Consider the following 14,109-nt stretch of genomic DNA (forward strand, 5'->3'; position numbering starts at 1 on the left):
TTTGTTGGCCTAAAAAGAGAAGGACTATGCAGGAAGGTTTGGATTCTGAAGACATACAAATTTACTGTGCATTGTGTATTTAGTCAGCTCTGCAACTTCCTCTCGCCTAAACTGTATGAAGATACTAATCATATACAGGAGGCCCTTTTCTGCAGCCCAACCAATTTGCAATGGTACTGAATATGGGAAGTGTCTTATGGGGACAGTCAGTACCAGACAAAAATTAATAATTATCCTTTCAGCACTGAGCATGATAGAAGATGGGGCAATTGGGAGTTAAGGGACTACTAGCAGAGCAATCTGGACGCACAGATGGCGCTACTTGTTCTATGTTGTCTGTTAATCATCTTATATTGAAAGAGATTCAGTCAGTGCTGGAAGTGTTTTTAGGTTCATCACTAGTGATCTCACAAGCCCAAATAAAGCTTCCTAAGCAATGAGCTTTTTTCGCTTTACTGTATACTGGGTGAATACACCCACATGCAGATTTGAAAATGCAAGTCAAATTTAACTCACAGTAAAGGCTTCTGGTTCCTATTTGTTTGCTTTAGACCATAGAAGTATTTTTCTCAATTCTATCATGCTATCTTCTAACGATTCAAATATGAGAGAGCAAAGAAAAAATTATATCATTATAATTTTGTCAATGTCTGAACATCTAAATATTGCGTGTAGGAAGCAAATTTAACACTAAATAAAGAATCCTCAGAGAAAGAGAGGCGCACATTTCACAGCAATATGCTCAACATTTAAATTGTACATCACAACTGACTTTTTGTTTCTTAAACAGATACACATTCATCTATAACCAATGTGTCATAATACAATGGAACCTCAGATCTAATGACTTGTCTAATTAATACAAGCCACCTTTCCAATATTTCTGAATTCCAAACAAGGAATGTGTTTTTACATAAAAATAACAATTGTAGCAATTTGGTATTTAAGGTAATTGTAGCAGAAATGCTAAGTCAAGACTTGAACCAATGATTGAGCAGCTGGTGGGAAGGCAGGGCCAACCCAGGGGAGCTCAGGTGTATGCAATGCATCTGAGTGACTGGAAGAGGTGGAACCAGGATCCACCCCATCCCAGACTTCATTTAAGAGTTGGCAGAGGAGACAAGAGGAGCCCTCTGGTCCTTCTATCTGAGGCTTTCCAAAGGTATGTAGCATCCTTTCTTTATTTCTGTCTATGGCTGCTGCATTTGAGCAAGTTCTTCCTTGCTGCAGCCTAGGGCCTTGCTACTCTGCTGTCATTGTGCTTTCCATTGCACTGCAGTCATGTTTACCACTTGGACAAGCTGGCGTATAATAATTTCACCTCATAAAGTGTTCTAATTTATCTGCATTAATTCACCTTCCATTCCTAAGGGGAGGAAGAGACATCCATGCAATGGAAGCCACATGTAACAGAGTGTCACAGTGGAAATTTAATAGAATAAATCTCTTGAAGTACTCCTGAATTATTTAGACAGTTCTAGTATAGAAATAACTTCTTTCCAATGCCAAGCCCAACTCTAATTTCCTTCTATCATGCTACAGATCTGCCTAGCACTACAACTTAGGAAGCAGCTTAACGGTCTCTCCAATGAAGTGGAGAAGTGTGTAACAGATCAAGAGGACATTCAATTCCACAGGGCTAACTGGAGCATCAGTTTATTTGAAATATTAGTTACTGCCTGAAGTTACATAAACTATGAGTAAAACAGATTAAATCAGGAGACAAAATCCTGATGCAAGGAGGTAGTAGAAGTCTTGAGAGAATTACAGCAGGAAGATAAATGTTGTAACAACCTTGAAAAGTTTGAAGAGCGACAGCCTCCCTTAAATATGTTTTTTGTTACCTTCTATGAGAAAGTCATGAGTCACTGTTGACCCAAATCTTCTTAAATTGTTGCTAAATTGCTGCTAATAAAAAACAGTAATTCAGAGCAAAAAGCTCATCTCTAACTGTTTAGAAGTACTACTTTTTATTACTTGCTATTTAGGGAATGGAAGGCAGCCAATAAAATTCTCAGTAGAGCTCAACATCCTCACAATAGCAAGTCATCTTATTTTCCATCTCTAAATGGCACAATGTGTTGTCAAATTAGTTTCTCCCTTGCTTCAACTACAATTTATTATATCAATCTTCTTAAGTATTTAAAAATTAACATAAAAATCCCTATTCAGATTCCTTTAAATAAAAGCTGAGCATAGACAGCATTGTCTGACAACAATGGAGCTATTCACATATCTACTTTCAACAGCTGCATTTGGAACAAAAGCAGCCTGAATGCAGGATATATTCTTAAGTTATCTACAGCCAGGTAGAACAGAGAGGTATCTTCCCTCTTGCAGCACTACACAAAAAAGGACATAGTGTCTTTAATAGATAAGAGTTTGCAGGGGTGTGCTCAATAACTAAGGCTGATTTATTAAATATAAGAGATACCATTGCCATGTGATAGCCTTTGATTTACGTGGTTTCTAAGTCACAGCTACCAACAGACTTATGAGCTCCCATTTTGTCCAGGTCATAAAGGCTGTGTATTTTAGATGGCATGCGATAACACCACTGCAACATTTTATAACCTCCCCTGAGATAACCATGAGAAAAGAATGGATATTATTGCAACTGAAATGTAATGATTAAGACAGATTCTGAAGAAGCAGATAGCTAAAGGGGGGAAAAATTACAGGAAGGTAAAAGCTTGTGAGATTGAGGGGCTTGCTGACCTGATACAGGTATCAAAAAAGTCCTGTTTAAAGATTCTGCCGGAAAGCGAAACAATTTTGGCTTTGGGAGAGAGTGAAGAATTACTTATCCAAGATGTATTTTCCAAGATGCTTTTGAGGTAAAGAAGAAATATTGTCAGGATGCCGTACCAGCATTGGACAGACTGGAACAAACTGACTGATCATTAGAGTAGCAAGTCAGCCACATCAGCTTATGTTCTGACAGGATTTTAATGCGATGGTAAGTTTTAAAGTATCTTAGCAGTTCAGACACCTGATTCTTGATAGCCGGAGGGCAGTAAACATTGCCAGAAGGACTGGAGGTGATATGGGGAATCATAAGTATACAGCCTTTATTCCAGTTTATCATTTTGTACGAACTATATCAGAACTAAATATACATGGGAATGTAGCTTCCCTGCAGCTAAACTGCAGTGGTACTTGTTAGATTAAAGCATAAAAATGTGCTATGATCTCCAAGACAAACTTCACTGTATTAACAAACAGCACTGGTGAATGAGCTGCAAGTCAAAGCTCAACACATTGTCATGGCAAAAATAAGCAATAGTTCCTGCTGTAACAACTCTCAAAGACAAGCTACATTGTGTTGTCAAAGAAAAATTGTTTTCTTGTCATTTACTTCTGATTTTTATACTTGGGCACATAAAACAAGCATTCTGCTTTCTATAGTGTGTATGCAGAAAAGGAAGGTTCTATAATTTTTAAGCAAAATAACAAAGCAGTTCTACTTTCAGAATGTATTCTGCATTTAAAAAACAGAGCTATAGAAATAGAAGTTCTATTGAAAATTATTTACTTAACAGTTAAATTCAGTGAATTAAATCTGCCTGCATTCAGAGCCTCCTTCCATTACTTAATTACTTTCTATCCTGAAGAAAAACAAACTAGACTAGCAAAGGTTTCTGCACTTCCTGAATGTAATTTTGTGTTTAAGCTATCTACATGTAATTCCATGTATAAGCTATAATAACAATTGTAAGTATTGGCCTGTTGAAGATCTGCATGTGCAATAAATCTGACATGCAAAAACCTGAAGAAATGTCTACAGTGACAAAGCTGATACTTCCATTCAGCACTTAGCTGAAGAATTGTTTTATTTTCAGTCTTATTAATAGTGCTTTATCTTAACATCGCTATCATTACAACATACTAAGGGTATATTAAAGAAGCACAGACTCTAATCTTCACACTTTCTGCAGATCATGAATAACACCTGAATTACAGTCACCACCAAAGTAGAAGCTCAAATTCACTAAGGAGCAAAGGTAAGGAAGATAGATAATGAAGTCACCCACTTCTCCACTGAAAGTCTATTTTTTAATATTGTATGAAGCAGATACAGAATGAGAAAATAGAATAATGCCTCAGCTGTGTGTTATTTAGAGACAGAAAAAATATTTAGACGAAATATTTTTAATGGAATTGGAAGGGGTTTTTTTGTTTGTTTGTTTTTTAAGAGGGATGGAGGGAGAAAGAGGGTCTCTGATAAGCTAAGCCTATTATGGGCACGAACATCTTATCTTACACAGTCTATTCCTTAATATTTCAGTGCCTAACTTTTTTAACGTTATATGGATGTAACGCACTTTGTAATCTATGAGCAAAAATCAGAATAGTCACCTTGTGTGCTTCAAGGCTTGGTTTTATTTTATAAATTAATACCAAACTTATGAAAAAGCCTGATTTATTTTTTTTTTTCCCCTGCCAAATTCATACTGGTTTTATTGCTTTGTCTTCTGGCTTGATGCACTGTACCCCTACTGTGTTTCTGTGAAGCTGCTTATTATATGTGGCTATTACCCAAAACTAAAACAACCATTATCTTTGGAGAATCAGTATAAAATTTCAGGCTATCTTTCAAATACATCCATTTATCATCTTATGGATTTTTGTCTCCAGGTGGGCTTACTACAGCTTTTTCTATTCAAAAGAAATTTGGACGCCTATTGCTGTTTGACACCAGTATCAAATTTGAAAGTAATAGGTAACAACTTCAGGAACTGAGAGAAAAAAATCCATAGGTCAACTAAATGAAACCCAAACTGATATAGAGCATAAAAAATAAAGCAAAACACTAACAGAAAGATGACAAACCACATGTATAATACAGGTAGAGGAAGGAGAGAAAATTACACAACCATTTTTCCCATCAGTGTTCTAACAGAATACCTGTGCCATCTATCTGCACTTCTGTACAGCAAACAACTGATCTTACTTTGTAATCAGTGAGCCACTTTTTCATGCATAGGTTTATCATTTTTGTCATTCCTATGTTATCAACACATCTATACTTTTTAAACATAAATGATTATAAATTTCCGAGTTTGTGAGAACATCATATAAAAGTACTATCCAGGAAAGTCTTACCTAGTACCGAGGATTGGCTCCCCCAGGGCTCCCAAAGCAGAATAGTCCATGCCATAGAAATTCAGCCCTAGAAGTATTTTATTTCTCCATTTTGAATCAGGATCCAATACTTGAATACAGGCTCGTACCCAGGGCAGTGGAGAATTTGGACCAGGTCTGTTGAGTTAGTAAAAAATCAAACAAGCTGTGAGAGAAGGTACACATTTGCCCTCATTAGCCTTTTCTTTTGAACTAGTGTAATTGTAAAGAGCAAACTATGGTACACAAAACAAACAAACAAACAAAAAAAAAAACAGTGAAGGTTAATTTACAATCCTACAAAGGTTCCATGCATGCCCCTAGATGGCTTGAACTACTGATGCACATAGGGTGCTTGCCCCACTCAGCTTGGTAACTCACTTCTGTGGTGAAGAGACATGAAACTTTTACCGTAGGTTTCCACCTAGCATGTTTTCTCTGTCATGGAGCTTGCACACTGCCCACAGAACACTTCAGAAATCTGTACAACTTCAGTTGTAAACAACACAGGTTTCAGTGACTGCTTAAGGTTTGCACGCTACTTCTGCTTGAAAACCCAAACAGATAATTGCCTACTAACAACAAAAAGGTACATGAATGAAAAAATGTAGCGCTAGAATACTCAGAGCAGTTGAACTGTTCTATATGCAGTATCAGGATTTCAGGTTAATTCGCTTCCTAGCTCATCAGGGACGATAGCAACAAGTTTTACTGCGAAAATTCAATAACATGATAAAAGTAAAAGCATGTTCTAATCTCACAACTATAAACATCCTAGGATCTACTTTGCTAATTATCTGCCTCAAGGCCTTTAAGATATCAGTGACATTAAAACCATGTGCTAACAGTACAGAAATTTTGCTGTATGTGTTATCCTGCATTTAAAATACTCAAACTAATCCAAGTTAATTCAAAAGAAGATCATCTGAACAATTTTTTTTCAAATCCTCTCTCAAACTTTATTTCTCAGAAAATGTATTTTGAACACAATGGGTGTGTTAACTGAAGACTGCCTTCCTCGCGTGTTGAAGTACAAAAAAAGCCCAGCTCCAAGCCAGATCAAAGCAGCTTAATGTAGCAGTGGATGTATTAAGATGAGACTGTGCCATAATGGATCTTGTGATTTTAACATGTCATAAAGTATGGTGAAGCTTCACCATACAGGAAAGATGGTAGCATACAGTATAGTGTATCTCTAAATGCATCCGGGGTTCTACATAGGTTTGAAAAGTCTATATGAAAGTCCTTAGCATCTCATCTTCATAGATGAGATTTATATAGAGGAAAGCTACAATGTTATCTCTATGCTGCATATTTCAACAGAAGAGGGTAACAAATAACCGTTTTAATTTCAAATATGTTCCTTTTCTCTAGGGTGCTAGGCTTGCTGATCTAGAATAAAGGTCTGGGGAAAGAGATGAGAGATAGGTAAGCTTAATAGAAAAGAACTTCAGTCTCTTCAGAAATAAACCTGTGTAGACACTATCAAAATGCTAGAATGCTACAGGTGGCAGAGGTCTTAGTGATGTAATACATGCATTTCTACATCTGCCAGCTTACCACGAATGTTAACCGTAGACAACCATACTGAAGCAAGATAAATTGAATCACCCTGGAAGTCAAAGAGCATGTCTTTATCTGCAATTTGGAGATGAAATGAACCACACTTCTGGAGAATGATGATGTTAAAAGTCTGAGTTTAAGGATCTCTCAACTTGATTGCTGTTCCACTTCCAAAGACATAAAAATCGTAAGTTCCTGAAAATGGATATTCACATACAAGAGTGGAGTTTTGTGTTGCTTTTCAGTTAGATAAGTTGGTTCACTGAGTTGCTCCACAACAGCTGTAAAAGTACAAAGAAGGGACTACTAGAGGAACATGAAAACATGTTTAACCATGATCACATCAGCAGTGCTGTCAAAACACAGTCTGCTGCCTCATGAGGAATCAGACAAGTGCTTTGTCAGTTGTGCTTTAAAGCTATTCTTTCCAATGACGTGTACTGGATTATTCTGTACCATTGTGCAAAACTCCGTCAAATAACTAAAAGTGAAAAATTCACCTGGAAACAAGTGTCACAGTACCAATAAAAGAATAATTATTTAGCTCAGGTGCAAAGCCTTCTAAAATACTATGTGCCAAATCTTCACTGCAGCTAAATCCAAACTATTTGCTGGTTCAAAAATCAGCTGTTCTAATTACTAATCCAGAACTTCAGTATCTGATACAGTCAATACACGCTATCTGCTCAGTGAAAATTTAAAAAAAGACGAACCTCACATTGTAGATTTCATAAGGGCATAAATAGGAATCAGTTACTTCAGTTTTTTGTTTTTCTAGTGTTAGAATCTTACCTTTGTGGTGTTGAGTAGTCATATGTCATGAGACTGAAGCTGTCTACTGCTGAGGCCAACTGATCAAATTCTTTCTTTGTGAACATTCCTGGCTGGTTAGTCCTTTTAAAACAAATTTTAAAAAGAAATAATTAAAAAAAAAAAAAAAGAAACACCAGAAAGAAAAATTATTTTCACAACCTGGCTGACATCCCTGCCCAAAGCGTGTGGGTTGGAAGTAGGTGACCTTTAAGATCCCTTCAAACCACAATCATTCTGTGATTCTATAAAATTGAATGAATCCATTCTGTCCTCAGTTTGAGGAAATTCCACTCCATGACCTTCATCACACAAAAGTTTAGCTATGCCTTCAGTGTACCATTCTATGAATTCTTAACCTCCCTCTGACTATTTATTTTAATTAAAAACCAGTAACTTTATTCATCATTTACAAAATCTAGCTTCATGAGATGAGAGGATATATTTTTGATAGTTTTGGATTCATAGAAACGCTGGACTTTCTTCAACCATTCAACCCAACCAATTACTGCACACAAGTTCTGAGAATGTTTCAAAAAGAATTCAGAACATCAAACTAGCAATGCACAAAAGGAAGCCTTAAGCACATGGCAAAGATGCAAGGAGATCACTGTCCTCAGCCAGAGGGCTCTGAGGCACAAGTAGAGAAGACGTGTGTTATCCTAAATAGCCTGGGAGAGTAGGGTTTGCAGGGGAACCCTACAAAGAAAAGAGTAGTTTAACATCTACAGCCTCTTCTATAGAAATGCATGAGAATACACTTGAGAACAGAGGGGAAGATACTGAAGACTTCACAACTTTCCAGTGATATTACTTTTCCCAGAAATTAGCAGCTGACCCCTATCTAGACAAAGCACAGATTAAAACCACTCATGGTCCAACTCAACTGTAAAATCCAAAAAGATGCTCAATAACAGATGCAAGTAATAAAATGAAAAAAAAAAAATCACTTGTTTTGACCCTGATCGCTTTTGGATCAGTGTCCGAATTCTTCATTCAATATTATGTGTTAAATGGATCACCAGAGCATAACCGCATTCATTTATCAGTTTGAAAGGACACTTTAGGAAAGTAGTTAACAGAGTACAGGTTATAAAGTGGGGCAGAATAAATCATTTAACATATGTCATATTATAGGTGAGTAAAGCATGAATGACATTTGCAAGTCAGGTCAATGAATGAGACCAAATACACGCTGGAATACATAGCTCAAATTTGTACAAAGCATAGCACTGCTCTAGCAGGTTCAGGTTTTCAGAACCAGTGATATAGCTGTCACATTAAAAAGAAATTCCAACCTTTTCTTTCTGATGTTTTAACAAATTAATATAAATGTTTGCTTCTGGAACCCATTGCTGGATCCTAATTTTTTGGATAGTTATCTGCTTGTGATTTGCTGCAACTGCAAGCTACAGCTGTTTTCCAAAATAAACAGAATGAAGGACATTTTTGAAATAATGTCATGGCAACCTGAATGCCTGCAGGCAACGCAATTCCCCAATGAAAACCCCAACAAAACACATTTTCAATAAATTGATTTTGATTACTCATGACAGGAAAAGCATAAAAAGTAATTATAATGTGCATTAGATATTATAGTGAGTTAGATTGCATTATAGATTAAGCTGGGTAGTATTTTAATGAAACTTAGGTGTAGAGGGCAAGCAATGTATCCACTTTCCATATGTATTGTCAAGGAATGTGGAAAAAATTGAGGTTAAATGGATATAGTCATCATTTTCTGCAAAGCAAGCTTGTAACCAAACTATTTTAACTACAAAGGAAATCCATTTGAGAAAAAGAGCATAAATTTCCAACTTAGAATAAATCTGGCAGTAAGGATGATGCTTTCATGGATGGTGTTTAAAAAAGTTCCTAAGGATAAAAACAAGTATTTTGGATACTTGCAAGGATAAAACAAGTATAGCTATTATTCTTCTTATTTAAGGTTTTCCAAACACTAAATTAATTCTAACTTAGAGGCAGGTATGTTCTACTGGGTACATCATTGAGAAAACCACCACAAAGAAATTCAAGAGACTCTGCACAGAAAATACAACGGAAGTTCATGAGAGAAAAAGGTTTTAATGTAACCCAAATGTCTGTCATTCTTTTAAGCTCTAGATATAATTTCCAAAATATTCAGCAAAGTGACAGAGTCCATCAGCACTTACTTACAGTGTACAAGATACATACTAAGGATACCTGGTTATTGTCGGAGGACTACAACCCTTGGTGATTTTTTCTGCTTATTATCAATGCAACACAAATGCAAAGGGACAGAAGGCACATACATGAGCATGACTGGCAGGAAAAGCAGATGATTTACTATATCTCAAAGTCTCTTTGCTTGGAGCTAACCCTGACCTCTGAAGTGCTTCATTTTCTTTATCTTTGAGTTCACCTGAAGATAGCACTGGATAAGATAGTGAAGTCGTACACTAAATAGAAATCTGCTGCGTGGGAAAAAAAACAACAAAAAAACAACAAAAAAAAACCACAGGTCCCACTGGTCTACAAATATACTGAAATTATGTAATGAGTATTATGAATGTGAAACAATCTGGATTCAAGAAGTAAATTCAAAGCAGTATTCATAATAGCTTACAGTAAACCCTTTTTATTACTATTGTAAGATTGTTTGTGTTTTTTTGCCTGAATATCTCATGCAAACTTCATTCACCTTCCTTAACATTATTCTTGGATGCACTAGTGTTCTTACTTGATTCTTACATCAATTGTTCAGCACAGTTAACTAGGAAACATAGTAACTGCTCACAATAAAACTCCTCAGCTACTCAGATTTGGAACTGGGCATCTAATGAAGCCTAAATTTGCATGTACGTGGACTATAACATCACCACAGAGATGACTTTTACTGCACTCTAGTTACTGCTGTGAAACAACAGCAAGCCCCAAGAGAAAACAGCAAAAGAAACCCCATATACTATTACAGAATGTGCAATCATTTTTTTCACCTGGACATGCTATCCTTCATGACATACAGCACACGCGCCCAGGTGCTGGATGAACTTGCCTATCTTGCCTGTCGTTTTCTAGCTAACTACTGCATTATGAAGAGAAAACAAGCACTCCACTTTTTGAGTATAATGTTTAAGAGACAGAAACATTTCTAAGAGGTGACACAGTCCAATTCTTGTTTGGACTACAACAGCTGTACAGGACATATCAATAGCTTTGCTTTAAAGCAGTCATTTTCCTTGAGAAGTGATACGCTTTCACCACGTGCTCCGAAGAGATTAATTTTCTTAGCTAAAATACTGATTTTCCTTTTCAAACCTTATTTCTACAACCATTCTTCCCATTTTTAGCCAAGCCATTTTTCACTTGACTAAGAAGCTGTGGCAGATTTACACTGATGGCCAGTTGAACTCCACCACAACCACTCTCTTATTCTTACTCCTCAAAATAAGAGGAAGACAAACATGATCAGGGAGGCAGGGGGAAAGACTCACAAGTTGAGATAGGGACTACTTGACTAAAGAGGAAAAAAGAGAAAAAAAAAAACACAAAAAAACCAGCAAAGGCCATGTGGAAGTAAAGAGGGAGAAAACAATTATTCTCTACTTCCCACTAGCAAGCAATGTTCAGCTATGTCTTGATAAGCAGAGCCTTAATATGCATAGTGATTTTTCAGGAGGACAGTCATCTTCATAATGAGAACCCACCCTTCTCTTTCTCCTTTTCCAGCTTTCATTTCTGAATGTGATGTCTTATGACATGGAATTAGACTCTAGGTCAGACTGGATCACCTGCCCCAGCAATGTCCCGTCCCTACCTCTTGCCCATCCTCAGACTCCTGGCTCTTGGAGGTTGGAAGAGAACCCCAGTGCTGTGCCAGCACTGCTCAGCATGAGACAAAACTTCAGTAGGACAGCTAGACACTGTTCTAGCTACAAATACAGAGCACAGCATTATATGGAGTGTTGTGGGGAAACTGAACTCCATCCCAGACAGACCCAGTACAGAAGATATTTTAAGACTCTCCATTTTCATTTGTAGGCTTCTGACACAAATTTCTTTTAGACAATGCAGAAAAAAACAGCAATTTCCCTGAGATCGTAGCTCTTATTTGCATTCCTTATTCCATATATTCCATATTCCCTTCAGTTTATTGTCACCTCCTGAGGGCTTACTGTTTTATGCATATAAAAAAACTACAATAGCACAGTACATAAATGTCAGAGACTCAGATGAAATCTCATTTTTCTAGCCATTTCTCTATACACGGCTTAGAATTACACTGTCCCTTTTGATTATGCTATCCTTTTCAAACCTAAGTGCAGGGTAGCTTGTATCATAGCTTAAGAATCTCTACGACCTGCACCTTCCAAATAGCATATGGTCATTTGTATTGAAATTCCCATTAGCGTTTTACTGATAAGTATTTCTATAGGGTTTTGACTTTGTCATCTTTCATACTGAAAGACTGGAAAAAAAAATATTTCAACCATGCAAGCCACTTCATTTACTTTCAAATGAATCTACATTTTCAATTACTTCTTGTCTCACTATCATTACTCTCAAAATGAAATAAGATAAGAAAAAAGGGTCTTGTAACTGACTTCTATTCCTGCAGGTTTGAACTGCATTCTTGTTTGGCTACCTCACCTTCTCCCTCTCTTATAAGGGAGAGCTTTTCTTTATCCTCGTGTCTCTGAATAGTCCTTCATAATGGAAAGCTGATTGATTTTCTGTTTCCTCTATACGTTTATTTCAGAAGTCATCTGCTCAGTAATGACTTAATTCTCTTGTTGTGTGTAATTCTGTTTTCTCTGTAAACCAGCTGTTTGCAAATCTTCCCTTCTCTCCTCTTTCATCACCACAGAACTTATTAGTTTTCACAGCTCCTCACAGTTAGCTGCTCTGAAGTATAATGCTATTGCATTTTATGAACAGACCACTGAATTCAGTTAATGCATGATCACTGAATACAAATGCACTGGTTCTTTCTGCATCCAGCCCGTTCTACAGTAAACATGAGAAAGAGCTAAATCTCTACTCTGTGGAGCATGCAATTCTAGGCATTGATAATGAAGCAGTTAAATGAATAAACAAGTTAAAATCCTAAATCATTTTCTTCTCAGTAAAAATCCTCTTGGCAGTTTTGTTGCTATTCTGTCTCATTTTAGCTTCACCAAAATCAGCTCACTGAAGTAATTCTCCTCTATCAATATTTAAAACAAAGTTCTACACAGATCCTGGTTTCTATGGATGTTTTGCAAGTAGATTCTGTGATGTCTTATAAATGTTCCACTACAACGCCCTCCCACTGCTTGGTCTTGAGGAAGTAGATGCCAATCCTACAAAGTGGCAGGGATGTGACTATAAAACTCCATTCCTCTGTCCACTCTGTTTGAAACTGGTCAAAAACTAAATAAGCTTCTGCAGAGGGATGAAGAACAAAACAGAACAGATAAAGCTTAGAGACACCTTGTTTTCTGTGAAATCAGAATAAAAACAGAATTAATCTCTGCCTGCAATAGTATTGGATGAAGCAGGCAAGTCAACAACGGGACCTTCATATGATACTCCTGTTCAGAGCTTGAACAGTAATTATAGATCTAATCCTAGCTGTCAGAAAAGAATATGACCATACTGAACAATTAACCAAAAAGACAGATTCTCAGACAGATGAAAACAGATTTAATACATAGTATGGGCTGAATTCCATGCAGCTGATAGGGGATCTTAAAATGCATGGCATGATCTGACCTCTCCATCAGTGAGCACATCCCTGCAGACAATGTATCAAGACTGTTATACAGATGCACATCACTCAGTAAGCATTTCAGAAAATGCACGTGATTAGTATTCAAATACACACATTTGTAAAACTGCGTTCTTTTTCTATAGTTCCCTTCTGAGAACAAAAAGTTGCAAGAGCTGAAGAAATCTAAACGATAGTACACCCCAAATCTCAGTTAAATCAGAGCTTAAACATATTATCTTATTCTGCAGCCTACGCTTCCAGATCAGTATGACAAATCAGGGACTGTACAAAAATAAAACAAAGTTTTTTGATCACAGTGTTGAGGTACATCCATTGCTGGAGAAACAATTAATAAATTCCAAGTTATTACAAAGCTCTTCCTCTGCTTACACTCTCTGTGCAAGTCCTATTCCTTTTAGAACAGAAAGAAAAAATCAAACAAAGGTAACTCCATAAAAGCAGTACAATCACCAGTGCTCACATATGCTCTTCTGGTTGTGTTCTTTCATCTGGTTCTCCTCTCAGAAGACTCTCCCAGTTTCACACATGAGACTCGGAAGAGACTTGGAAGAGAGAAACAGGAACTTCCTTGCCCTTCCAACCAAATCCCATCATCTTAACATCTGCAAACCACATTTTGTTCATATAATATCAAAGATTGCTGTACTGTTAATGAAGCCAGAGAAACTTCATCACAAGAAATGAAAATTTTGAAAGAATGAGGAAATAAAAAATGGAAACTTAAAACAGTTAGCAGTTAATTTCTACTGTGCTGAGACACCATAAGCATCAAGTTAACTTTTAAGTGCACCAACACACAAAATATTACAGTTAGCACAAAATCATTACATTAGCTGCAGACTGACTTAAAGTCCAGA

The 14,109-nt window shown here is 36.7% G+C and overlaps 1 protein-coding gene and 1 long non-coding RNA gene across 6 annotated transcripts in view; one reads left to right on the forward strand and one right to left on the reverse strand.

Annotated features, from left to right (window-relative positions):
- The window catches only part of CHID1 (chitinase domain containing 1), a 127,492-nt gene that overhangs the window by 79,265 nt on the left and 34,118 nt on the right, over window positions 1-14,109 (reverse strand). For all 5 annotated transcript variants that reach the window (XM_042884545.1, XM_042884544.1, XM_042884540.1 and 2 more), the window contains exons 9-10: window positions 7,480-7,581; window positions 5,107-5,262 (exon numbers count right to left, since the gene is read on the reverse strand). In XM_042884545.1, the coding sequence (XP_042740479.1) occupies window positions 5,107-5,262; window positions 7,480-7,581 (258 nt within the window). The remainder of the gene's footprint in view (window positions 1-5,106; window positions 5,263-7,479; window positions 7,582-14,109) is intronic.
- LOC122187230 lies at window positions 1,142-7,224 on the forward strand. The gene is made up of 4 exons (XR_006181263.1): window positions 1,142-1,162; window positions 3,939-4,004; window positions 6,499-6,552; window positions 6,680-7,224. It is a non-coding gene; the product is annotated as an uncharacterized LOC122187230 (long non-coding RNA).

Source organism: Lagopus leucura, unplaced genomic scaffold (assembly GCF_019238085.1).
Source record: "Lagopus leucura isolate 7727_CA_CO unplaced genomic scaffold, USGS_WTPT01 Super-Scaffold_100044, whole genome shotgun sequence".
In the NCBI taxonomy this organism is placed as follows: domain Eukaryota; kingdom Metazoa; phylum Chordata; class Aves; order Galliformes; family Phasianidae; genus Lagopus; species Lagopus leucura.